At 45.9% G+C, this 26,866-nt stretch overlaps 1 protein-coding gene across 1 annotated transcript in view; it reads left to right on the top strand.

The window, feature by feature from the left end:
- The window catches only part of LOC145360894 (uncharacterized), a 121,026-nt gene extending 94,557 nt beyond the window's left edge, over nt 1-26,469 (top strand). The window contains exons 12-16 of the mRNA XM_080216396.1: nt 2,060-2,602; nt 5,024-5,512; nt 19,776-19,949; nt 21,195-21,399; nt 25,913-26,469. Of these exons, the coding sequence (XP_080072522.1) occupies nt 2,060-2,602; nt 5,024-5,512; nt 19,776-19,949; nt 21,195-21,399; nt 25,913-26,057 (1,556 nt within the window). The 3' untranslated portion in view covers nt 26,058-26,469. The remainder of the gene's footprint in view (nt 1-2,059; nt 2,603-5,023; nt 5,513-19,775; nt 19,950-21,194; nt 21,400-25,912) is intronic.
- Nucleotides 26,470-26,866: the final 397 nt, after the last annotated feature.

The following is a 26,866-nucleotide window of genomic DNA, read 5'->3' on the forward strand; positions in this document are numbered from 1 at the left end:
CTTTTTACGAATGTTCTGTTAGACTAACCTCCATCTGTTCCCCGGGGTCAAATGCAGAGGCTGTTTATGCTGTCTGTGCATTCAATGAATGTTCATGGGCAGCACAGTAGCACAGTGGTTAGCACTGCTGCCTCACAGCGCCAGGGACCCGGGTTCGATTCCCGGCTTAGGTCACTGTCTGTGCAGAGTCTGCACGTTCTCCCCATGTTTGCGTGGGCTTTCTCCAGGTGCTCTGGTTTCCTCCCACCATCTGAAAGATGTGCTGGTTAGGTGCATTGACCCGAACAGGTGCCAGAGTGTGATGACTAGAGATTTTCACAATAACTTAATTGCCTTACTTCTGACTAATAGTAATAAATAAACTTCAAGCTGTTTACTTCAATGAAGATGCATTAATTAAAAGCTAGCTTCAAGATAAAATCCGAGAACTTTCCACGTTGAATCAGTGGTGCTCTGATTCGTTGCTGGGCTAGTTAAGTGAAGGATAAGTAAATTTCAAGATAGTTGAATTCCTTGCCTTAAGGTTTTGGGCTTTATCTTTAAGTTTTAACGCAATACTCTTTGTCCTTTTACCTACTCACTTTCTCATTGAAATCCTTTGAAATTAGGAATCATTCACAGTTGTCCCTTTGTTGTGTGTGTACAGCACTTTTCAGCCACTTGTTGAGAGCTAAATAGTCTGAAAGAGGTCATTGGAGAGCTTTATGGAGAAAACTCCCTCAAAGCTTCGACCTTGGATGGCAAACCTGATTTTGATCGTGAAATTGCTGAGCTACAGTGACCAACAGGAATCCCTCTGGGTTGGTGAATGCCATCTCTTAGCAGAGGGCATGGTATCAGCTGGCAGCAGATTGATCGCATTTGCCCACATTGCTGTGAACAAACACCCCCCCTTCCTACCTCACCGCTGTGAAGGAGGATATGTGTAGCTCTGTGAAGATTGTTGTATTCAGAGATCCAGAATTGCAAGCTAAACATGGGTGAGATAGTCCTGTGCAATGTGCCACCCTTGCTTCAAGCTTTTAAATTAGGTCAAGAGCTGTTCCTATTTACCCAGCCATGAGCTAGTGATAGATTTGATCAGTCTCTAATCCATGAGCATGTAATTTTATTTATGACCAGATCCACGGGTAAGCGGGATGGTTTTTGCTATGATGTCGTCACCCTTGTCTAGGCTAGTTGGTTGGCTTTTATTACTGTCACAAGTAAGCTTACATTAACACCGCAATGAAGTTACTGTGCAAATCCCCTAGTTGCCACACTCTGGCGCCTGTTCGGGTACACTGAGGGAGAATTTAGCATGGCCAGTGCACCTGACCAGCATGTCTTTCGGACTGCGGGAGGAAACCAGAGCGCCCGGAGGAAGTCAGTGCAGACACGGTGGGGGGGGTGGAGACGTTCAGATTCAGCACAGACGGCGACCCAAGCCGGGAATCGAACCCGGGTCCCTGGTGCTGTGCGACAGCAGTGCTGACATGCTGTATTCATCATGTTCATCAGAACTGACTTAAAAATGACCATCGATCAATGTTTTCAGATTATTTCCTGGGATGTGGAGTTTGAATTCAATTAAAGGTGCAAAAATTCTCTATAACCACCTCTCTGCTGTATGGGTCCATAGTTGATGGTTTAGTTTTGCCCACATTAGATGGATTGGCCATGCTAAATTGCCCATTAGTGTCAGGGGGGCTAGCTAGAGTAAATGCACAGGATTATGATGATGGGGCCTGGGTGGGATTGTGGTTGGTGCAGGCTCGATGGGCTGAATGGCCTCTTTCTGCACTGTAGGAATTATACGATTCTATGTTACAGAGCATGCATCACTAAAATGGTCACCTCACTCAGGAGGTCACAGGGATGGCTGGGATGGGAAATGGAAATGTCACACATAAAAGGTGGCTATTACATCTGATTTGAATGTGTTTGCTACTACCACTTGGTGGCATAAGAAGCTTGGCGGGTAATCCATTTGTTATCGATGATGTGCACCATTTTAATTTCAGATTTACCTCACCATGTTCTTGCTCCCCTCTGAAGTCAAATTTTTTTCTTTTGATAGCAGTCGATCAACCCCACAAGGATGTCTGCTGTGAATTCTGTGGCGAGTACTTTGAGAACCGCAAGGGGCTATCGAGCCATGCCAGGTCACATCTGAGGCAATTTGGGGTGACAGAGTGGACTGTCAATGGTTCGCCAATTGATACACTGAAGGAGCTGATGAAGAGGAAAGGGAAGCCTGAATCACTTGGTCAGGAGCCAGTGCCGCGGGAGGCTGACAGCTACCTGTACGAGGAAAAATCAATTTCTAAGCAATTTGGACAGCTCATCAAATCGTCTGCCAAGGAGGTGCAGCATAAGCAACTGACGCCCCCGGCAAGAAAAGTGTTAACCTACACCACCAACAGCCACCATCCAGCTGGGTCGCCACTGGGGAAGAAGATTCCGATGGGTTTTGTGTCAACTGCACCACTGAAGAAACCCATGGTAGATGAAAGAAATCTGTCACCAGAGTTTAAACCCAGCTATACTCCTGAATCAGCCTTGTTTAAGCCAAAGGCCGCGTGGTCCCCGCAGGAGAAGGTGGTGACAAGTCCAGTAATAGGTAAGTCAGAGTACTTTGAATATTCCTGCTTTGTCTTTGCCCTGACAATGTTGCACATTTAACTCCAAACAGTAGGCTGCCGGACAAACCACTCTTTGTACCCTTGGCACTGCTGCTCAGCTAGAAAAACTTCCAGGGATGCCCTCTCTTTGTTTTACGTTTCTCTTCCCTGTGTTGCGTGTAAAATGCTTGCCATTCCTTCTCTGCATCTTCCGAGCCATGCAGCTGAGATTGGGGACCGCATTGTGTGAGGAATCCTGCTGCAAGTCATGGTGCAGTGCATTGCAAATGCCGTACACCGCAAATGCTGTGCTTTCATCAGGGTTTTACAGTTAGTGATTGCTGTAGTTCCTGGTCCCGTTAGTAGGGATTTGGATGACACAAGTCGGGCTCAGGTTATTGCACAATCCAGTTGCCCTAAGAAAGGGGTGAGCTTCCTTCTGCCTTAGGTAGTTGTATGACTCGCTTGCTTAGACCACTTCAGAAAGCGTTAAGAATCAATGTAATATGAGTGAGACTAGAATTGAGTGCAAGCCAGGTTGAGATGGCAGGTTCTCTGCTGAGTAGGACAGTTTCTTTCTTTATTACAAAAAAAATTAAACCTTTTAAAAATTAATATGATTTGCATTCTTTTTGTTTGAATTAAGTTGCAAAGAGCTACAAAGGCCAGATAGCTGAAACGCTTCATGGTTGTTCTTTTGCTGTTCAGTTCCCTCCCAAAAATGATATTTAAAACTAAGTAAATTTATTGTTCCAAGAGACAAAACTGACATCAATGCTATGGTTTGCTGCACTATTCTGTATACTGTACTCTGGCACGGTCACGCAATGAAGCTCAGCTCGGGTCATGCAGATGGAAAGGACAGCACCAAAATACTGTTTTACACAGCCTCCCAGGAGAGAAGGTTCACTGTACAGCTTGAGAGGAGACTGACCTGTTGAGAAGTATCTTTGACAAGGCGAATTTTCCTGAACTACTGAACTCATTTAGTAATGAGACAACTAACGTCACAAGGTTCACATTTCTCAAAGAACTACTCACTTTCACCTGTAAAATTGATTGGCCCGCAATGGGCTCCAAATCTGTCAGATCTGGCATTTCATTGCTAACCTGGAATTTTCCACTTGAATATCTTCGAACTTGGTGAGAAGTTTTGAATGGTATTGTGTTGCAGCAATGTGTGCTCAGTTCTGCTTCATAGCTTTAGAAATATTCAGGAGGGGCCAGTAACCCAATCCAGTCTGTTGAAAAAGTCTTTCCATCCCTTTAAAATTCATCAAGTCCTTTGATTTGTAATGGTGCCAATGCCCTTCCCTCTTAGAGGTGGGTGCGGGTTGAAGCTGCAGACATCTCGCATGTATTCTTGTGAATTTGTTCACTCTTCCATGTTTTCTAATCGTGCTGATGAGTATTCAAAGCCTCCGGAGGAAATAACTGTGAACTTTTGCTCACCTAAGGATGTGGAATGACATACAAATATTTAAGTAATTACCATTGTGAAAAGGCACTTCTTGTTTTATCTGTTTTTTTTCCAGTTTCTCTCTTTGTCTCCTTAAGGCACTAACTCTTGCTGGGTTACAGGTCTAAGGGTGGGAGCAGTCTTCTGTGAGTGCATTCTTCATATGGAGAACCCTAAACTATCTACCATGGATGGCATCGCAACTGAACCCAATCTTGACCTCGCATGCATACTTTCCAGTACAGGTTGTTGTATAGTGAGCAAGAGCTGGGATCCTAGCAGGCTTTCTTTATTTTTGTTTCCCTGCTTACAGGAGGTCATCTCACTTGTAGTGCTCCCACTGTTCCCCTGGTTGAGACCATGCCTGCCTACTACTGCACCAGCCATTTCCTTTACTCACCAGACCTACAACAGAGCCCAAACTTAAGTAACGTAGCTTGCTGCAAGTTCTGGCATTGTCTCCGGGGACTGTTCTCATTGAAACAGAGAAAGGCTTTGAGATCCAGTAGTGTTGAAAGTGCAGAGGCTTTGATGAGTTATGGAGGGGAAGGGAAAGCAATTTCCACTGGGAACTAAGGGGACAGAAATTCACCAGAAGTGCAAAGGGACCTTTTATGGAGTTGTTAGGAGGTGGAATTCCACCCCAGGAACAGTGGGGGTAAGCAAAACCCAAAGTAGCATTTCAAAGGAAAGTGGATAATGATTTGAGAAAGGAAAAGCTGAGGGAAAGAGCAGAGGAATGGAACTAAGTGGCTAAGTATTTATGTGCTGGCAGGGTCTCAATGGCTTGAACTGGCACCCATCTGTGCTTTAAAATGTTTAACTCAGCAAGCGCAGAGAAAATCACAGTCTTTGCCATCAGGACTGTTGAACATTAATTTGGCTTAAGCAGACGGCCGCACCACTAAACAGCCGGAGTCACATTAACACGTTGATTTGTGTCCTGGTCTCTTCCCTGCAGCCACAGATACTTGCTGCGAATTGTGCGGCCACTACTTTGAAAACCGGAAAGCTTTAGCCAGCCATGCCAGAGCCCATCTCAGACAGTTCGGGGTGACTGAGTGGCACATCAACGGCTCGCCGATAGACACCCTGAGGGAATGGATCCGCCAGAAGCCCAACATTGGCACGGGTGCTTCCCTGAACTGTGTGCAGGACCGCCCTCTTCCAAAACCCATCAAAAACAATATCAAATCTGTGGTTAAGGAGCTGTCGGGGGAGCTGTGTTCTCTGCCAGGGGGTAAGACGGTGAAGTTGGAGCCAATGCAGCCCAAAACAGTAGAGCTGGGGTTTCCGGCCTCACCGCTACAGAAGAATCCAGAGACAGAAAAAATGCCTCAGACAGAGTGCTACATCCCCACAGATCTGAGCCAAGGCAGCATAACTGAGTGCACCCCAAGCTCCTCAATGCCATCTGAGGACGATGAGCCACATCCAAAGAAAAAGAGAAGTAAGTTTGTATTCGGTATTTGAGCAAATATTTTATAGAATTAAAAACAAAACGGGAAAAAAAATTGGTCACTTGTTTCTGTGCAGTGTTCTCATCTTAAAGGCGCAGGTTGATAAAGACAGACTAACTGTTCAGAATTGACCTACCACTTTAAGAGCCAGTTCCTGTGAAGCCCTTCCTTTTAGTTTGAGCCTATATATATATATGTGTGTGTGTGAGAGTGTATAGGCTTTTTTTTTTAGGAAAAGATGTAAGAACTCCATATTTATTTTCTGCTAGAGATACACAAAATGAGGTGGGGGGGGGCCTCAGTCCGACAAATAGCTCCTCTTTAATTTCCAGTAACACACTTTAACCTAACATGACCATTGTTGTAATGCCCAGTCCTGATCCAAACCATCATTGCAGGCAAGTGGTATCTCAGTGTTGGAATGGGGGATTAGGAAACCCGGATTGAAAAATCTCTCTAGTTGTTAGCCATTGATGGCAGTCATATCTTTTCAAGGAAGGCATATATTTGTCCCTACTGAATACTAAACAGGTTAGTTACGGTCACATTTCACCAAAATATAGCAATAACTTTGACATACTATCATCTAAGAAAGTTGAGCAACATATCATCTGTTGACAAAAAATTTCCTGTTTGGCCTGATTTGATTTGTCCATGTTTCACATTTGCCTCCACTGTTTAATCTACTTTTTAAGAGTTCATTGTGTAATATCCTATGATCAAAAGTTTTAGTTTGTACTTTTCTTAGTAATTGTCAGTCAGAATCTTGAACTACTTATATGTGCTCTTTGAGTGCTGTAAAATGCTGCCCTTTTAAGATAAACCATCAACTTTGGATTTTTCTGGAACCAGGACTTTGAAAACATTTGCATCTCTCCACACTTTTTCAATGGTTTTTGCAGCATTGTCCTATTTCCTTTACCCTGGGTTGAAAGACGGAGGAGGGATAGGGGATTTTTTTTTTAACCACTTTGTCGGCAGATCAGGCAAAGTGTGCTTTAGAATTGTAGGATTTTATAACACAGAAAGAGGCCATTTGGCCCATTCTACTTCCGGCCAGCAAAGAGTTTTAGTTGCTGTCTCCAGTCCTTTTCCAACTTCAGTTTATTCACACAAATTTTTGCAATAGCACCTCTTTCATAATGCTCCTAATTGATCTTGAGATAATGATGGTGATTCAATACCAGTCTGTGCTGTTCTGCAATTTATTGAGCATTCAGCTGGAGAATTACATACTTTTATATGATAAGTATGCTGCTGTACTGTACTAAAACACTGAATCCTCACAAGTTTTATCTCCTCCCTCCAACTGTTTTTGAGATTTTTTTTTTCTTCCTTCCCACAGGCGGCACGGTGGCTAACACTGCTGCCTCACAGCGCCAGGGACCCAGGTTCAATTCCCGGCTTGGGTCATTGCCTGTGTAGAGTTTACACATTCTCCCTGTGTCTGCGTGGGTTTCCTTCAGTTTCTTCACATGGCCAAAGATGTGCAGGTCAGGTGGATTGGCCATGCTAGATTGTTCCTTAGTGTCAGGGGGACTAGCTAGGGTAAATGCATGGGATTATGGGAATAAGGCCTGGGTGGGTATATGGTTGGTGCAAACTCAATGGGCCGAATGACCTCCTCTTACATTTTAGGATTCTATGATTCTGCCTTGAAGGCAGTGACTCAGTCTGGGGTATAATTCCTATTTGTCAGTAAACTTCCAATATTTTGCGCACTTTAGGGCATGTGGGTATGTGACTGTCCAGCCTTGACTATTCTTGTGGGCATCACAGCTACAGAGAGTTACTTATTTAATGTTTTGGATGACATTTTATTGCCGAGTGTCACCATGCAGGTGTAAGCTCCAGTTTGAAACTGATGCAATGATCACAAGCAGTGATGTGCATGGAGAAAAGAACATAGGCCCAGTTGTGGGTTACAAAACTGTACCATTCGGATAGAAAAAAATTTCAATGTAAAACGTTGGTTAACTGAATAGCAATCAGAAGTGGAAGTCCCTGCTCTCATTTTCCTCCTCCCCCCAACTCCTCAATGGGGTGCTTCATCACTGAGAGCAGTTTAAATGCACCATATTAACAGTGAAAAGAAATTCAGTAACTCAGAAGAAGACAGTACCGTGGCACTGCCTCACAGCGCCAGGGACCCAAGTCCGATTCCCAGCTTGGGTTGTTGTCTGTGTGGGTTTCCTCCCACATTCCAAGATGTGCGAGTTGGGTTTATTGCCCATGTTAAGTTACTTCTTAGTGTCTGGGGTTAGTAGGGTAAATGAATAGGTTTATGGGGATAGGGCCAGGGTGGGATTGTGGTGTTGAGACTCGATGGGCGGAATGGCCTCCTTCTGCGCTGTCTGAATTCTATGAATTCATTGACTAAAAGGGCAAACAGCTAACTTTATCCCAGGGTGCCAAACTGTCAATTGATCCTAAATAAAGATATTCATGACCGCCAGCGGCGGCAAAGCACCTTCTCTGAACAGGGCAACACACTGCTGCCTCACGGCACCAGGAACACAGGTTAAAGTCCAGCCTCGGGTCAGTGTCTGTGTGGAGATTGCACGTTCTCCCCATGGCTGCATGGGTTTCCTCCAGGTGCTCAAGTTTCCTCCCACAGTCCAAAGATGTGCAGGTTAGTTGAATTGGCCGTGCTAAATTGCCCTTTAGGGTCAGGGATTAGCAGGCTATATGTGTGGGGTTACGGGAATAGGGCCTTGGTGGGACTTGATCTGATTTATTATTGTCACATGTATTAACATACAATGAAAAGTATTGTTGTTGGTGCAGACTCTCTGGGCCGAATGACCTGTTTCTGCACTGTGACCTGAGCAGGTAAATGTAGCACCCAGCCGCTTCTGAGTCCAACTTACCCAACATTTTATATCCGAAATTCATCTTTTATTTGAACGGTACAGCTTTGTAATAACCCATAACTGTGCCTGTGTTTTCTCCATGCACATCACAACTTGTAATAATTACATCAGTGTGAAACTGGAGCTTACGTCTCCGCTGTGACATTGGCAGCTCCACTCTGTGCTAACATGGCAATTCCAGCTTCAGTGTTGGATTTTATCATTCGCGTCCTTCAGTGAGATGACTTGCTTACCCTGTTGTTTTTAACTGTACGTTGCAGGCCCAAGCACTTTACAACAATAATTACCTGCAGTCATCAGCAGCTTATAGTTAGTTTTCCTTAGGATGCTTCACCAATAAATGCCTGCCGTTTCTGCAGGATGGTGACCAAATGGAGAATTACCCCACGATAACTCCTGTAAACCGAGACGATTTCAGTCAGTAAAAAATAGTTTATCGTTAGAACAGCGCCAGAAACCAGCCAGAGTACAGGCAATGCAGTCAGCCAATCTTTCTGAGAGAACGGAGTGCCGTTAATCCTATTTGGCCATGCTGTTTTAATTTAAAATATGCAAACGGACTTGATCAAGGATTGTTGTAATTACATTGTTCCGGTTAAAGCACATGGCAATGCCTCTGTTTTTCATGGTCAACGGTTTCAAATTTTAGGTTTTCAGTATTCCAGAAATGAAGTGTTGGCAGTATTTGCGAAATCTGTAATAGCAGAACTTGTGTTTTCAATTTGCCAGGGCACTCAAACAGAAAACTGAACCTTCTCTCTCTCGGGGTGAGGGAGGACAGTCTTGAGCTTGACAGCAACATGTGCACAGCATCTGTGGTAATAAACCACTAGCTATGCTGTCCAAGTCTTATGTGAATGGCTGTTTGAGGTAGCAAAATTCTTTTTTTTCTATTTATTCATTCATGGGATGTAAATGTCGCTGGTTAGGCTAGCATTCATTTCCCATCTCTAATTGCACTTGAGAATCATAGAATCCCTACAGTGCAAAAGGAGGCTATTTGGCCCATCAAGCTTGCACCAACGACAATCTCACCCAGGTCCTATCCCCATAACCCCACATACTTCACTAAGGGGCAATTTAGCATGGCTATTCCACCTAGCCTGCACATCTTTGGACATTAAGGGATAATTTAACATGGCCAATCTATCTAACCTACACATCTTTGGACTGTGGGAGGAAACTGCAGCACCCAAAGGAAACCTATGCAAACACAGGCTAGAATGTGCAACTCCACGCAGACAGTGACCCAAGTCAGGAATCGAACCCAGGTCCCTGGCACTATGAGGCAGCAGTGCTAACCACTGTGCCACTTGTGGGTGGCCATCTGCTGCCTTGACTGCTGCAGTCCATATGGTGTAAGTACACCCAGAGTAACATTAGGGAGAGAATTCCAGGATTTTGTCCCCATTTGTGCAAATGTTGTGTCAGTATTTTCTCATTTACTTCTCTGAAACACCCCTGTGAAGTTTCTTGTTGCACCTTGCTGATAAGATGCAAGTGGATGTTGAAGAACATAAGGATAGACCAGGCATTTGTTTAAGGAAATCATGCTGGATCTGTATCCTAACTCCTCCTATCCACCTTGTTTTATATATCCCTTAATATCCTTGGCTGGCGAAATTCTTACCCATCTGAAATGTAAAATTATTAATTCAGCTAGCATTTGTTGCTTTTTATGGGAGAGAATTCATACTTCTACCACTTTTATGTGAAGAAATGCTTAATTTTCCTCTCCAGATTGACCTGGCTCTAATTTTAAGCACCTTTTTTTGTAGACTCCCCAAACAAGTGAAGCATTTTCTGTATCAGCCTATCCGTCCTTTATGTTCCTGGGAATACAAGGCCAGTTTATATAATCTCCCTTTTGTAATTTAATCCTTGGAGCAGGTAACGTTTGGGTGAACCTGCTCGGGAATCGTTCAAAGCTTAGACCGATCCTGTGCCCAGTACATAGGGTTTTGTGTAAATGGTTCCTTTGAGCTGCACGAATACACAGCAAGCGAAAGCAACCCACCCAGGCTGTGCACAAGATAGTTCCGCATGTACGCAGCTAAGCAGTGAAAATGCAAATTGCCCGCGTATTATGGAGGAAGAAAATAGAGGGGTTGATGTTTTAGACCAGGGCTAATATAACTGCAGTAAAGCGTCTTCTGCTTAACAGCTTAAGCCCATTAAATATGAAGACTAACATTCCATTAAACTTGGTTTTTTTTTTGTACCTGATCGTGCAGTATTATTGATCTGTATGAATGAACCATTACATACCTTTGGCTTTCCACTCACTGTTCCTAGCTCTGCATCAGCTCAGATCTTTCCTGTTTTGACTGCACTCAGCTACTTTAAAATCCATTTGCCGCAGTTTTACTCACTCACTTAATCATTGTCACTTTGAAATTTTATGCTCCCACCTTCGCCTGCTTACTTGTGGCCAATCTTGTTCCCATCAGAAACTTGGGCATGTGGCTTTCTGTTGGGCTTCTAAGTTATTAAGTAATAGCGTGGTTCAAAACGGCAGTGTAAATTTTTCTGGGTAGTCATTTTCTTCTAGTTTGAGGACATATCCATTGTCCCTGCCTTTTTTCTAACTATCTAACCAGATTAATGATTTGCCACCTGGAAGGTATATCAGTAGACATTCCCATAACAACTTCAACTATTTCCTCAAAATATTAGTCGAACGATCGTTATGATATGTGCTTCTATTACAGATCCAGACCTGTCCAGCATTTTCTCTTTTGGTATTACAAATCCATGCTGGCTGTCTCTTATCAGTTCAAATTTCTCAAAGTACTGTGGCACTTTGTCCTTAAATAGAGAATATAATAACTTCCCCACAAAGGATGTTAGACTACTGACCATTCTATAATCTAGTGGTTTCTCTCCCTTATATAATGATTAAGACACTAACTAGTTGATGGACACTTGCAGGTGGGGGCATGGCGCTACAGCTTTCTGTTTTGAAAGCCCCTGGTAATTCTGATACAGCTGATTGAATTGATTCAATGTGTACATTGAAGGAAGATGCTGATCTCACTAGGCCTGCGTTATTTTAATCTGCCTGTTCATTTGATTTATTATTGTCACACACTGGGATACATTGAAAAGGATTGTTTCTTGTGCGTTGTGCAGACAAAACATAGCGTTCATGGAGTACATATGCGAGAAGGAAAGGAGCGGGTGCGGAATGTAGTGTTGCAATCATAGCTAGGCTGTAGAGAAAGATCTACTTAATATAAAGTAGGTCCATTTAAAAGTCTTATGGCAGCAGGGAAGAAGCTGTTCTTGAGTCGATTGGTACGTGACCTCAGATTTTTTTTATCTTTTACCCGAAGGAAGAAGGTGGAAGAGAGAATATCCGGGGTACGAGGGGTCCTTGATTATGCTGGTTGCTTTTCTGAGGCAGCGGGAAGTGTACACAGAGTCAGTGGATGGGAAGCTGGTTTGCGTGATGGACTGGGCTATGTTCACAACCCTTTGTAGTTTCTTGGGTCTTGGTCCAAGCAGGAGCCAAGCTTGAAGAATTATGTAGGTAATGCAGTTCCACTTTCTGTGTATGGTCTGTGCTGGTAAAGCTTTAAGTAGAGTCTAGATAAAAATCATTGGGAAATAAAGCCCCATGACAAAAACTTAGTCTTATTTTTCTTGAATTTATATCCCTGGTGCAATGAAAATTCAAAGCTACCTGTAGCATTTAATTTGGATTTTTATACCAAAATGTAAAGAGTAGATTTTTTAAAAAAAAGGAAACGGCTAACATGAGTACAGCTTGGGAAGCAGCAGGCTGGCATCTGAAAGATTTTGGTTGCAGCGCAGTGAGGTATAGGGTGCAGCAGAGGGAATGTGTGGGTTTTGTCTTTCTGAACTTCGATTCTGTTTGGAGCAATACTAATATAATCAGAAGGGAATATAATATTTAATCTAATCAGAGGGGCATTGTTGTGTTAAATGGGTCAGTTGATCAATAACAGCACCCATTTGTCTGATTAGTCAGTCTTATGCTCAGAATTTCATTTTAATCAGAGATTAAATTATTTAGATATATTTAATATTGTCATAAATTAGAACGTATATATTACTTTTATCTGAAACACTTGGGGACAGTTTCCTACTTTTAGTTTGCACTTTAGGCAAGTGTATGATAGCGAGATCATTGATGGGACTAAAGATGTTTCTCCACAACAGACTAAATCTGCTAAAATAAACCTAGTGAATATCCAGTCTTTTTAAAAGTGCCTGGCATGTCACATGCAAATTATAGTCCCAAGTTGGTCAATATCTGGGAATGTTGGATGGAGAGACTGAGGGAAGAAAAAGGAAGATTACAGGATTGATTTAATTTATTATTGTCACATATATTAGTATACAGTGAAAAGTATTGTTTCTTCGACGCTACACAGAGAAAGCATACCATTCATAGAGTACTTAGGGGAAAAAGAAAGGAGCGGGTGTGGGATGTAGTATTGCCATCATAGCTAGGGTATCGCCAAATCTGTAATAGATTGAAATAAAGCATGGTTAAAGAATTTATAAGAGCTAGATTTTAAAAGCATAGAACAAGAGAAAAATGTAGAGTTAGAGGGTATGCTGAAGACAGCTCACCACGCTCCAGCACCATCTTGGGATTGGCGATCTATTATGGTGTTTTTAACATTCTGTGGATCACATGCCCTTTTCAAGAGTGCCTTAAAGTTGCTTGCTTTTCATCTTGAACCCGTCTGTCACCAAAGAAAAATGTTTGAATGGGAAACTCCAGGAATTCAAATCAAAAGGTTTATTACTTCCCACAGCATACCCTATCCTCCAGAAAAAGTAGGACCCTCCATAAACATAGGAGATGAAGAGGAGTTTAATAAAAATTAATTTTACTGTACTTGTGTGAGAAAAAGTAATGTTTAGTCAGCTTTATTGAAAGACATGTTATTGAGGGAGGTTGTGCCATTAAGATATCCCTTTGCTGTAGTGAAGCACACTCCAAAATGCATGTATTTTTGACACACACAGCATCACTGCTCTTCCTCTCTTACTGCATGCAAGTCTTGCAAGTAGCAGTTGCTCCCAAAAAAAGTCAGACTTCTGAACTAGGCTAATTTCAACCTGGGAATCTTTAGGGAATCCCCATCTTGATTTGACATAAGAACATAAGAAATAGGAGCAGGAGTAGGCCAACTAGCCCTTCGAGCCTGCCCCGCCATTCAATAAGATCATGGCTGATCTGTCTTGGCTCAGTTCCACATTCCCGCCCTCTCCCCATAACCCTTAATCCCCTCTCTTATCAAAAACCCATCAACCCGCGTCTTAAAAATATTTAGCGAGGTAGCCTCCACCACTTCAACGGGCAGAGAATTCCAGAGATTCACCACCCTTTGAGTGAAGAAGTTCCTCCTCATCTCCGTTCTAAACTACCCCCCCTTTATCTTGAGGCTGTGCCCCCTAGTCCTACTATCCTTTCAGAGCGGGAAGAGTCTCTCCACCTCTATCCTATCCATCCCATTCATCATCTTATACGTCTCAATGAGATCTCCCCTCATTCTTCTAAACTCTAACGAGTACAAGCCTAGTTTATTCAGCCTCTCCTCATAGCTCAACCCCCTCAACTCCGGCATCAGCCTAGTAAACCTCCTCTGCACTCCCACCAAGGCCAAAATATCCTTGCGTAAGTACGGCGCCCAAAACTGCACACAGTACTCCAGCTGCGGCCTCACCAATGCCCTATAAAGCCGCAGCAAGACCTCCCTACTCTTATATTCAATCCCCCTCGCGATGAAGGCCAGCATCCCATTCGCCTTCCTGACCACCTGCTGCACCTGCAAGCTGGGTTTCTGCGACTCATTCACAAGGACCCCGAGGTCCCTCTGCACCGTCGCCTGCTGCCGTTTTTCTCCACGTAAGTAATAATCCTTCCTACCATTCTTCCTACCAAAGTGGACCACCTCGCACTTGCCAACATTAAATTCCATTTGCCATTTCCTGGCCCATTCGCCCAGCCTATCTAGATCCTTCTGTAGACTCTCCCCACCCTCCGCACAATTTGCCTGTCCACCAATTTTGGTGTCATCAGCAAATTTCGACACCCTACACTCGGTTCCCTCCTCCAGATCATCTATATAAATGGTAAATAGCTGAGGTGAAGTCCTTTGCCCTGTTTGTCTTGTGGCCTCTGCCAGGGCATTGCAATGATTGGCTGAATGACAAGCTTCGAATATTTCACTTTCTGTTGTGGAAGAATTATTGCCTCGGAGTTTGGAGGACAACATTTTAGCTGAAGAACAGAACAGACACTCCAGACGGGATTTGTTTAGGGCAAGGCGTTGTGTTCAATTGCAGACCCCCCAACTTGCTCCAGGAAAACTGGGCAGTACTGCAACTCTCTGTCCACTAAACTGGAAGTGAAAATCTCATCTGCATCTTCAACAAGTGAGCTGTAACCTCAACCTCTAGTAATGAACATCCTCTGATATCAAGCTAATGAAAGGAATCCAGAAAATTGATGCTCAGCCATCCTGTGTTCCTTCAGCATCTTTTCCAGAATCCTGTTTCAATGTGCAGCCTTGGATTTCTTGCCCTTAAGGCAGTCACAGCTGCAATTTGCTCTTTGGTATGTCACATCAAGTATTACCGAGATCTCGTGGCAGTTGCAGTTTGTTTGTATTTGACACGCTTGAGGTTCCTAATTTCACCTTTCCCCTGAGGTGCTTGTATTGTAATTGTTATAAGTGCGGGAATTGAGTTTGAATCTCGCTGAGTAACTTAAAAACTCTGTGCGTTGAAACAACAATCAACCAGGCTCAACAACAAATGAAGGCTGTGTTGAATGCATTTGTAATGCATGCTAGTGGAGCCAGTCGTTGTGGATCTATTCTCAAGACTTCTATTCTTGGTGCACTGAGTCTTGAGCCGACAGTGAGCCCACTCCACTGACCTTGCTTTTGAATATTTGCAGTACTTGAATACCAAACAAAAGGACATAAGAGTGAAATAGCCCATCTTAGAATGATCTTAATTGTGAAGCAACTCCTTGATCGGTTCATAGACTCCCTACCGTGAAGAAGGAGGTCATTCGGCCCATCAAATCTGCACCGATAACAATCCCATCCAAGCCCCAACCTTGTAACCCCACGTAATTCCCCTGACAGTAAGGGGAAATCCCATCCAGACCATAATCTCAAGTATTTGCCCCGCTAATCCCCCTAACCTATACGTCTTGGGACATTAAGGGGCAAATTAACATGACCAATCCACCTAGCCCGCACATCATGTGATTAAAACCCCGCAGACTAGAATATATCCAGTGTGACTCTGCATGGTTCGCTGACCCTAGCAATTGTGGTTAGCTTTAACCATTCTCAACTGGGGATTCGGAAAATAAATACATCAGCTCCCTCACTTTATTGCCTAGTGAACCTTTTTGGAAAATATGCATATATGAATGTTGAATAGGAACAAAACTGGGTCAGTTGTGATGCCCCTGCAGTTCACTAGACTCAGCCATGAAAAATTGTCCTTTGGTCGAGGCACTGGGGAGGCTGACAACCTGTAAAACCATACTTGCAACAGAGGAAAACAGATATAGGTGGAAATTTGAATACTGGAGATGGATTGTATGGCCTTCGTAGTGTCGGAAATGTATTGTTCAGTAGTTTTCTCCTTGCTTGGAAGTTATAACCGTAAGTCTTTGCTACAAACTTCATTCCGTACCCACCAGCTCCATCTGTGTAAGTATGAGTTTGAACCAGACCTTGATATTGTGTCTGACCCCGAGTTGAGCTTCCATTCGCATGTTTGCTTTCATAACATCACCTGACTGCACCCTTGCCTCAGTTAATCTATCTGCAGAAATGGTCATACGTGCCTTTGTTCCCCCCACATGTAACTATTTCAATGCTCTCCTGGCCTTCCCCCCACATCCTACCCTTAAACACATGTTCATCCAGAGCTCTGCTGCCTGTAAACACCGAGTTCCATTCACCCATCATTCTACTGCTTGCTGACTTTCATTGGCTCCCAGTCTGGCGATGCTTCAGTTTAAAAATGTTCATCCTTATTTACAAGGGTGTTTGTGTCCCTCATCGCTCTTATTTCCTCCAGCTCTACAACTGTGCGAGATTTCTGTGCCCCATCTTCTTATGTGTCCATAATTTTAATCGCTCCACTGTTGGTGACCCTGCCTTGGTCCTAAGTCTCAGGGGAATTCCCTCCCTAGCTTTCTATCCCTCATTTTCGTCAGGTTTTGATCATTTGTTCTGGTAGCTTGGTGTCAAATTTTGTTTGATAGCAACCCTCAAGCGCCTTGGAATGTTTTACGGTGTTAGAAGTGTTATCCAAATGCATGTTGTTAAAACTTTGCCAGTTCATAGTTCACATGGTGGATAAACATGTAAGGAGTGGGAAAAATATCTACCGTGGCATCGATACCTTTTTGCCTTAATGGTACAATAAATCTAGCCTCCGTCCAAATCTGGAAATTAACAGAAATGAAAAAGCAAAATTTAGCAATTTGTTGGATCAGATTAAACTGCAATAATCTGTTAATGTAAAGTACCTGTGTGATAGTGATATCTACATTGATGCAAAAGTCTTCCAAGGTCGTTAGCTGGGGGGATCCTCCTTATGTAGCCAGTTACTAAGAGGTTAGGGAGGGATAGGAGAGTTGGTATCTATAAGCACGGCTGGTGCTTTGTAGCATTGTGCAGAGAGGAGATTGCTTCCCTTCTCTAGGTCACAACCCAGCCATTGCAACTTGTAGATTGCTAGCAATATAAATCTGGTTGATTTAAATACAGCAGATTGGCTCAAATTAACTTGACTGGCGGGGAAAATATGAGGCGAGGCTTTCCTATTCAGTTTATTGCATTTTCTCGACACTCTGATGCTCTTGGGAATTTGCCACATGGGGGAAATGGTTACTCCTAGGCTGGCTTAGAGTACTATTGCTGGAAGCAGAATTCGTTGTTTTGACACAATAGTGCAATGATTACTTCCTGCACCAGTCCTTTTGCTATCCTCCTCTGTTTTCTGACATTAAGTTCTTATTTTGTATGCTCCATTTTTTAAAAATATCATTTTTAAGTTCCGGTCATTCACAACAAGTGGAACCATACCTCATGTCGCATAGTGTTGTGCAGCACACTTAGCATCAGTTGTTGATAGCTCCATTTTCAGCATTAAGCAGTTAATTAAGTGGTTCTCAGATGTTTATGGTGTCTGGTGGAGGAAAGCTTGAAACAATAGTTAATTCTCTGGCTGATGTACGAAATGGAGGGTAGAGGACTTAACATTTAATACATTCCAAGTTCCTGTCAGTATTTTTATGGCTGTTGTATCCTGTGATTTCTAGGCAGTAGCTTGCCATGCTCCTGTCCTGGTCCGCTCCTTGGTGATGCCATGAAGGGGCGTTACAATCAGATTCCTTGACTTCTATTCAACCCAACACATAACTCTCGTTGGGAGGGTTGGAGGGATGTGGTGGTAGACTGAGACACCCATCTTGAACACTCGATGCTTCACTCTGGATTATCTTCACTCTCAACGCAGCTTTTAAAATGGCTTTCATTTTGTTCTGATCTTGACTCTTAACCACAGTTTCAACATACCCACTCGTTGTGACTATAATTGGAACTCCAAGGCTTTTGTTTCACTTTGCCTTTGAGATGTGGGAATCGTTGGAGAGGTCAGAATTTATTGCTCATCCCTAATTGCCCCTTGGATAGTGAGGCATCTTCTTGAACCACTGATTTGAGGTGCTGGTACACCCACAGGGCTCTTGGGGAGAAGAGTTCCAGGACTTCAATTTAAGTTTATTTATTAGTGTCACAAGTAGGCTTACATTAACATTGCAATGAAGTTACTGTGAAAATCTTCTACTTGCCACACTCTGGCACCTGTTCAGGTACACTGAGGGAGAATTTAGCACGGCCAGTGCACCTAACCATCAGTGTGGGAGGAAACTGGAGCACCCAGAGGAATCCCACGCAGACTAGGGGAGAATGTACAGACTCTGCACAGACAGTGACCCAATCTAGGAATTGAATGGTGTGTGGCTTAGAGGTGATGGTATTCCCATGTGTCTAGTGCATTTTTCCTTTTAAATGGGAGAGGTGGCAGGTTTGGAAGGTGCTATTGAAGGAGGTTTGGCCAGTTGCTGCAGTGAATCTTGCAGAAGGTCAGCACTTTTGCCACTGTGCTTCATTGGAGGAGGGGGAAATGTCTAAGATGGTGAATGTGGTACTGATCAGCAAGCCGCTTTGTTGTGAATAGTGTCGTGTTTCTTGAGCTTTGTTAGACCTATACTTGTCCAGTCCAGTGAAGAGTATTCAATCTCATACCTAATTTACGCCTTTTAGATGATTGACAGCCTTTGAGGAGTCAGGGGGATGAGTTACTCTCCATAAAATTCCCAGACTCTGACATGTTCATATAGCTACACTCTTTGTATGGCTTAATGGGAAATTCTGTGGAGGGGAGCTGTAATTGGTTGAAAGAATTGTGCTGTACTTCACCGATAATATGGATCTCTTTCTGGGATGGACCCAATGCGTTGAATAGCCTCTTGCTGTACTGTAAAGACTGTTTAGAGCACAGCAGTAATTATTGGTTAATGAGGTGTCTGCTGCTCTCACTTTAGATTGTCCCTCAACAGAAGCAGCATTTGCATTGGTTTTAGACTACATTGATTACCAGAATCTAATAGTGCCTTGAACTTCAGCATAATGACTCCATCCAGATGCATGTTGACACGAAAGTAAGTTTCCAGCGGGATTTGATCCGAAACAGCCTCCTGGAAGGAAATTCATTGAAGCGCGTTTCTTTTTACAAACGTTGTTTCGTGGTTAATGCTGGTTGTCGGATCCGTCACCGAGTGGATTCTGGGGCTTCCTTTACTTTGCAACCCCTTCCCGCCCAAACCCCCCTTCCCCACTTCCCTCCCCACCCTGCCTCCAAATACCTGGCTTGATGCATGGATGAGGAGTGAGTGACTGTGTGTGTTTGTGTGAAAGCTGAGTGACCGGACGTGGTGCATCTTTCTGCTTTGCAGTCATTGAAGGTTTTTTTAGTCAGATAGGGCACATCACCCGCAGCACAGAGCTTTAGCCTGAGCTCTCTAACCCATTCTCCCCCAGCTGCCCACCATCTTGCCCTCCCGAGAGCAGGCCATAACGCTAACACTCCCAATCTTCACAGCACCCCCCACCCCTTCCCCCCACCCTTAAAGAGACTTTGCAGGCAGTCAGTGCTAAATTTTGAGAGCCTTTTATTTGTGCTGTGGGCTCACAGTAACCGGGAACTAGGTTGAGACCTGCCAGAACCTCAAATTAAAATTAGCAATCAAACTGTGGAAGGCAGGGTGGTAACTGAATCTTGATTTCGTTTTGGACAACAGAGCACCCAGTCAAGTTAGGAACCTGTGATTATTGTGGAGTGACACTAACCACGGGTGTAGGCCTCTCCAACCACATGCGTGGCCATCTGAAATCTGGATTGAAAAGGAAGTTACCAAGCCTGTCTCAGTTTGAGGAACTCCACGAAAAGACTGAACCTCCACTCACCGAAACATGTGAGACCCTTTGGCTTTGTATAACTTAACCAAAAACAAAAAAAAATCTAAATGTGATCTTTGACAGTGCTGGAGAGAAAACTTGTTAAATTGAAAGTGCACTGTAAAGGGAAACTGTGTGATTATACGATGCTGTGATCCAGACACCAAGTTAATTCCCCTCCCTAATAAAGTTGAGCGTCCATTTCATTGACATGCTTAAGAATGCAGAGCCTAACCCTAGAAGTTCAGGACTAGTTGCAGCTTTTGCTTGCTTTTATATATATAAGTTTGTTTTTTTTTTTCGCTTTAATTTGCACGTGAGTGGATTGTTTTTTTTATTGTACTTTTTTTTTGTTCTCGCACTCTTTTTTTCCCTTGTGTAGAAAACCGAGCCATGGTGTATAACTCATTGTAATGTGTAAGTAAGTCTATATCGGTATCCGATCAAGCCCCGTCTGCATGCGGTTTGGCAACTTAGAAAATCCCTGCATAACATTCACCTCGTAAGCGTCACGTACAGAGTCCAACCACTTCAGGGAAAGGTTGGTTAAATGTAGGACAGAAACTGCGCTGATTCACTCTTCCGTTTAGAGCGTAGCTTGTAATTTAAAACTTGTGCATAGTGCTGAATGTGTAAAGAGACAGGCTGCGGGGATACAATCGATAAATGACCTTTCTTTTGTACCCACTCAATGTGTGGCCGTCCCATCAGTAAGTGCAGTTAAACCCTCAAATGGCAAGATTAACAGGCCAGAGATTTAGCGTGCCCTAACCATGCCACGCTTCCAGAAATCGGACTTTCTATCTTCCTCCCAAAACTTAGTAATGGGTGCAGCCAATTCTGTACCTCTTCAAACCTCTCTAAGAGGGACTGTAACTCTATGTTTTCCTGCAAGGATTGATTGAATGTATTGCATTTGCATCATTCTCAGATCAAAGCATGTGCAGCTTGAAGAAAATTATCCACTGATTCTTAACACATGTTGAATCAGGCATTTCGCAAAGGACACTTCCTTGATTATGGAATTCCAAATGCCTGTAAGTGCCACTACATTCCTAGAAGTGGAGTTCTTTAAAAGTAAGCTGGAACTCTTTATAATTGCAGTATGATCTTTGGAGGGTTTAATTGTGCTTGCAGATTGTCAGTAATAGGTGACTACATCTGAAGCTACTCCTCGTAACAGTGCAAGAGAGCTTGAAGCGAGCATTACTTTTTATTCGTGGTGTGAGACAACAGGCTAACAACTTCTCTTTCATGTTCAGACTATGAGCGTAAGCAACATAAGCCAGTGGTATGTGCAGAGAACGTGTCACCAAAGCGTGAGGAAGGGAAAGAGCCAAAGACATTCAGGCCAAAATCTGAGGAACCAAGACCTCTCCGAGTGAGACCTGTGATCTTTCCGGTGCCGAAACCTGAACCCCTCTCTCTGGTGAAGTTTATAGGAAATATCTACACATTGAAATGCAGGTAATTCTCACAGTGGAATGCCCTATGGAAACTCAGAGCTGGATGTTCCTGAATACATTCATTCTTGGGGATGTGAGCAAGACTGTATTGACAGTTCAGTCACAATTCTGTGACTGTGTCTCTCTGAGAGTATCTGTCTCTGTCTCTCTCTGTGAATGTGTCTCTGTCTCTCTCTGTCTGTCAGTGTGTGTCTCTCTCTCACTCTCGCTCTCTCTCTGTGAGAGTGGGTCTCTCTCTCTCTCTCTCTCTCTGTGAGCGTGAGTGGGTCTCTCTCTCTCTCTGTGAGCGTGAGTGGGTCTCTCTCTCTCTCTGTGAGCGTGAGTGGGTCTCTCTCTCTCTCTCTCTCTGTGAGCGTGAGTGGGTCTCTCTCTCTCTCTGTGAGCGTGAGTGGGTCTCTCTCTCTCTCTCTGTGAGCGTGAGTGGGTCTCTCTCTCTCTCTCTGTGAGCGTGAGTGGGTCTCTCTCTCTCTGTGAGCGTGAGTGGGTCTCTCTCTCTCTCTCTGTGAACGTGAGTGGGTCTCTCTCTCTCTCTCTCTCTCTCTCTCTCTCTGTGAGTGTGAGTGGGTCGCTCTCTCTCTGTGAGAGTGGATCTCGCTGTCTGCCTCTCTCTCTTTCTCACTCTGTGAGCGTGAGTGGGTCTCTCTCTGTGAGCGTGAGTGGGTCTCTCTCTCTCTCTCTGAGCGTCAGTGCCTCTCTCTCTGAGCGTGAGTGGGTCTCTCTGTCTCTGTCTCTCTGTGAGCGTGAGTGGGTCTCTCTCTCTCTCTCTGTGAGCGTGAGTGGGTCTCTCTCTCTCTCTCTGTGAGCGTGAGTGGGTCTCTCTCTCTCTGTGAGCGTGAGTGGGTCTCTCTCTCTCTCTCTGTGAGCGTGAGTGGGTCTCTCTCTCTCTCTCTCTCTCTCTCTCTCTGTGAGTGTGAGTGGGTCGCTCTCTCTCTGTGAGAGTGGATCTCGCTGTCTGCCTCTCTCTCTTTCTCACTCTGTGAGCGTGAGTGGGTCTCTCTCTGTGAGCGTGAGTGGGTCTCTCTCTCTCTCTCTGAGCGTCAGTGCCTCTCTCTCTGAGCGTGAGTGGGTCTCTCTGTCTCTGTCTCTCTGTGAGCGTGAGTGGGTCTCTCTCTCTCTGTGTGAGCAGGAGTGGGTCTCTCTGTGAGCATGAGTGCCTCTCTCTCTCTCTCTCTCTCTCTCTCTCTCTCTCTCTCTCTCTCTCTCTCTCTGTCTCTCTGTGAGCGTGAGTGGGTCTCTCTCTCTCTCTCTGTGTGAGCGTGAGTGGGTCTCTCTCTGTGTGAGCGTGAGTGGGTCTCTCTCTCTCTCTCTCTGTGAGCGTGAGTGGGTCTCTCTCTCTCTCTCTCTCTCTCTCTGTGAGCGTGAGTGGGTCTCTCTCTCTCTCTCTCTCTCTGTGAGCGTGAGTGGGTCTCTCTCTCTCTCTGTGTGAGCGTGAGTGGGTCGCCCTCTCTCTGTGTGAGCGTGAGTGGGTCGCCCTCTCTCTGTGTGAGCGTGAGTGGGTCGCCCTCTCTCTGTGTGAGCGTGAGTGGGTCGCCCTCTCTGTGTGAGCGTGAGTGGGTCGCCCTCTCTCTGTGTGAGCGTGAGTGGGTCGCCCTCTCTCTGTGTGAGCGTGAGTGGGTCGCCCTCTCTCTGTGTGAGCGTGAGTGGGTCGCCCTCTCTCTGTGTGAGCGTGAGTGGGTCGCCCTCTCTCTGTGTGAGCGTGAGTGGGTCGCCCTCTCTCTGTGTGAGCGTGAGTGGGTCGCCCTCTCTCTGTGTGAGCGTGAGTGGGTCGCCCTCTCTCTGTGTGAGCGTGAGTGGGTCGCCCTCTCTCTGTGTGAGCGTGAGTGGGTCGCCCTCTCTCTGTGTGAGCGTGAGTGGGTCGCCCTCTCTCTGTGTGAGCGTGAGTGGGTCGCCCTCTCTCTGTGTGAGCGTGAGTGGGTCGCCCTCTCTCTGTGTGAGCGTGAGTGGGTCGCCCTCTCTCTCTGTGTGAGCGTGAGTGGGTCTCCCTCTCTCTGTGTGAGCGTGAGTGGGTCTCCCTCTCTCTGTGTGAGCGTGAGTGGGTCTCCCTCTCTCTGTGTGAGCGTGAGTGGGTCGCCCTCTCTCTGTGTGAGCGTGAGTGGGTCTCCCTCTCTCTGTGTGAGCGTGAGTGGGTCGCCCTCTCTCTGTGTGAGCGTGAGTGGGTCGCCCTCTCTCTGTGTGAGCGTGAGTGGGTCGCCCTCTCTCTGTGTGAGCGTGAGTGGGTCGCCCTCTCTCTGTGTGAGCGTGAGTGGGTCGCCCTCTCTCTGTGTGAGCGTGAGTGGGTCGCCCTCTCTCTGTGTGAGCGTGAGTGGGTCGCCCTCTCTCTGTGTGAGCGTGAGTGGGTCGCCCTCTCTCTGTGTGAGCGTGAGTGGGTCGCCCTCTCTCTGTGTGAGCGTGAGTGGGTCGCCCTCTCTCTGTGTGAGCGTGAGTGGGTCGCCCTCTCTCTGTGTGAGCGTGAGTGGGTCGCCCTCTCTCTGTGTGAGCGTGAGTGGGTCGCCCTCTCTCTGTGTGAGCGTGAGTGGGTCTCCCTCTCTCTGTGTGAGCGTGAGTGGGTCGCCCTCTCTCTCTGTGTGAGCGTGAGTGGGTCGCCCTCTCTCTGTGTGAGCGTGAGTGGGTCGCCCTCTCTGTGTGAGCGTGAGTGGGTCGCCCTCTCTCTGTGTGAGCGTGAGTGGGTCGCCCTCTCTCTGTGTGAGCGTGAGTGGGTCTCCCTCTCTCTGTGTGAGCGTGAGTGGGTCGCCCTCTCTCTCTGTGTGAGCGTGAGTGGGTCGCCCTCTCTCTCGCTCTCTCTCTCTGTGTGAGCGTGAGTGGGTCGCCCTCTCTCTCGCTCTCTCTCTCTGTGTGAGCGTGAGTGGGTCGCCCTCTCTCTCTGTGTGAGCGTGAGTGGGTCGCCCTCTCTCTCGCTCTCTCTCTCTGTGTGAGCGTGAGTGGGTCGCTCTCTCTCTCGCTCTCTCTCTCTGTGTGAGCGTGAGTGGGTCGCCCTCTCTCTCTGTGTGAGCATGAGTGGGTCGCCCTCTCTCTCGCTCTCTCTCTCTGTGTGAGCATGAGTGGGTCGCCCTCTCTCTCGCTCTCTCTCTCTGTGTGAGCGTGAGTGGGTCGCTCTCTCTCTCGCTCTCTGTGAGCGTGAGTGGGTCTCTCTCTCTCGCTCTGTCGCTCTCTGTGAGCATGAGTGGGTCTCTCTCTCGCTCTCTGTGAGCGTGAGTGGGTCTCTCTCTCTCTCGCTCTCTGTGAGCGTGTGGGTCTCTCTCTCTCTCTGTGAGCGTGTGGGTCTCTCTCTCTCTCTGTCTGTGTGTGAGCGTGAGTGGGTCTCTCTCTCTCGCTCTCTGTGAGCGTGAGTGGGTCTCTCTCTCTCGCTCTCTGTGAGCGTGAGTGGGTCTCTCTCTCTCGCTCTCTGTGAGCGTGAGTGGGTCTCTCTCTCTCGCTCTCTGTGAGCGTGAGTGGGTCTCTCTCTCTCGCTCTCTGTGAGCGTGAGTGGGTCTCTCTCTCTCTCTGTCTCTGTGTGAGCGTGTGTGGGTCTCTCTCTGTGTGAGTGGGTCTCTCTGAGAGCGTGAGTGGGTCTTTCTCTTTGTGAGCGTGAGTGGGTCTCTCTCTGTGAGCGTGAGTGGGTCTCTCTCTCTCTGTCTCTCTCTGAGCGTGAGTGGGTCTCTCTCTCTCTGTGAGCGTGAGTGGGTCTCTCTCTCTCTCTCTCTGTCTCTCTCTGAGCGTGAGTGGGTCTCTCTCTCTGTGAGTGTGTGTGCCTCTCTCTCTGTCTCTCTGTGAGCGTGAGTGGGTCTCTCTCTCTCTCTCTGTCTCTCTCTCTCTCTCTCTCTCACTCTCTGTGAGCGTGAGTGGGTCTCTCTGTGAGCGTGAGTGCGTCTCTCTCTCTCTCTGCCTGCGAGTGTGAGTTCCCCCCGACACTCTCTCTCTCTCTCTCACACACTCTCTGTCTCTCTGCGTGCAAGTGCGTGCCCCTCTCTCTCTGCATGTGGTTTGTGTGTGTGTGTGTTGTGGGGTGGGGGGGAGGTTTCACCTGTGCCCCTTTGAATGGACATGGACAGAGGCTGTGCTTGGTTTGCTGGTACGTATTTTCAATGTGTAACACTAAATATAGAATCCTAAGTGCAAATGGAGGCCATTCAGCCCATCAAGCCCACACCGACCACATTTCCACCCAGGCCCTATCCCCACAACTCCGTGCATTTACCCTATCTTGCCTGTCTGACCCTAAGGGATAATTTGGCATGGCCAGTCCACCTAACCCGCACATCTTTGGACTGTGGGAGGAAACCGGAGCATCCAGAGGAAACCCACACAGACACGGGGCGAATGTCAAACTCCACATAGACAGTGTCCCGAGGCTGGAAATTGAACCTGGGTCCCTGGCGCTGTGAGGCAGCAGTGCCAACCACTGTGACTTCTTAATAAATAAACCTGTCCACTCCAAGCTGTGGGTGAGGTAACTGGTAGGCAGAGGCGATTTTTTTTTTAAAGCAAAAGATTGATGGAATTAGATCAGGTTTTGACACATCTTTGTTCCTGAGCAGATTTTGCGATGTGGAGTTTCAAGGTCCGCTCTCCATCCAGGAGGACTGGGTGAGACACCTGCAGCGACACATCCTGGATATGAACTTCCCAAAGGCAGAGGCTGCCCGCGAAGAGATCTGTGTGTCCACTGAGACAGGGAAATAGGCTGAATCCACTGCTTGTGTGGGTACATTGGGGTAGATCGTCCATTGCAGTCTCTTGTGAAGACACGCTCGATTTATGTTCTAGTTTAGTGAAGTTTGGAAAGATTCCCCTTTGCCTTGAACGTTTAAACCTCTGTGTAGTAATGAAAAGTATCTGCCTTACGTGGGTTTCCTTAGAATAATTCTGCATTCGCCTCGTACATTTAGAATATTATAAAGAACAACTTAGCCCTGATTAATTTTATAAAGTAGCACAGTGCACTTCAGGGGGAGTGGCACTGTATGGGGAGGGGATGCATGTGTTGTAATTGGACAGTTATGTAACCTGAAGCTAAGGCGTGGTTGGGTTGAGACCCACTCCAAGGCCATGGATCAGTGCACCAATCCATACCTCGGGAGAGAAGGAAAAAAGGCAGATTGGTGAAAATTATTTTAAAATTCACGTTCAGCTTTTAATATAAACATTTTACACAGCTGGAGTGAGTGAAGCTCTTAAGTGTCCCTCCCCCCCCCTGTTGTGAATAGCAGGAAAACAGAGAAGGGACCACCTGCATGTTGGCTGCTGAGCTCCAGTCGCTGCATTAAGGCAGAACTGAGCGACTGGGAGCGGTCGGTTTGGACGGAATGCATTTCCATGTCCTGTGAAATGGCAGGGTTTTGCATCTTGCTGGTCTCGGAATGGGTGTTGTATGGTGTGTGCTGACTTTTACTGATGGGGTGAGTTAGTTTGCATGTAGCATACAGCGGGGTTTTGGTGGGGGGCGGTGGGTATGTGGAGTGAAGGGTGCAGTAAAACACACAATCGTAACA

The sequence above is a fragment of the Carcharhinus amblyrhynchos genome, chromosome 33 (genome assembly GCF_965287045.1).
Source record: "Carcharhinus amblyrhynchos chromosome 33, sCarAmb.v2.hapA, whole genome shotgun sequence".
Lineage (NCBI taxonomy): Eukaryota > Metazoa > Chordata > Chondrichthyes > Carcharhiniformes > Carcharhinidae > Carcharhinus > Carcharhinus amblyrhynchos.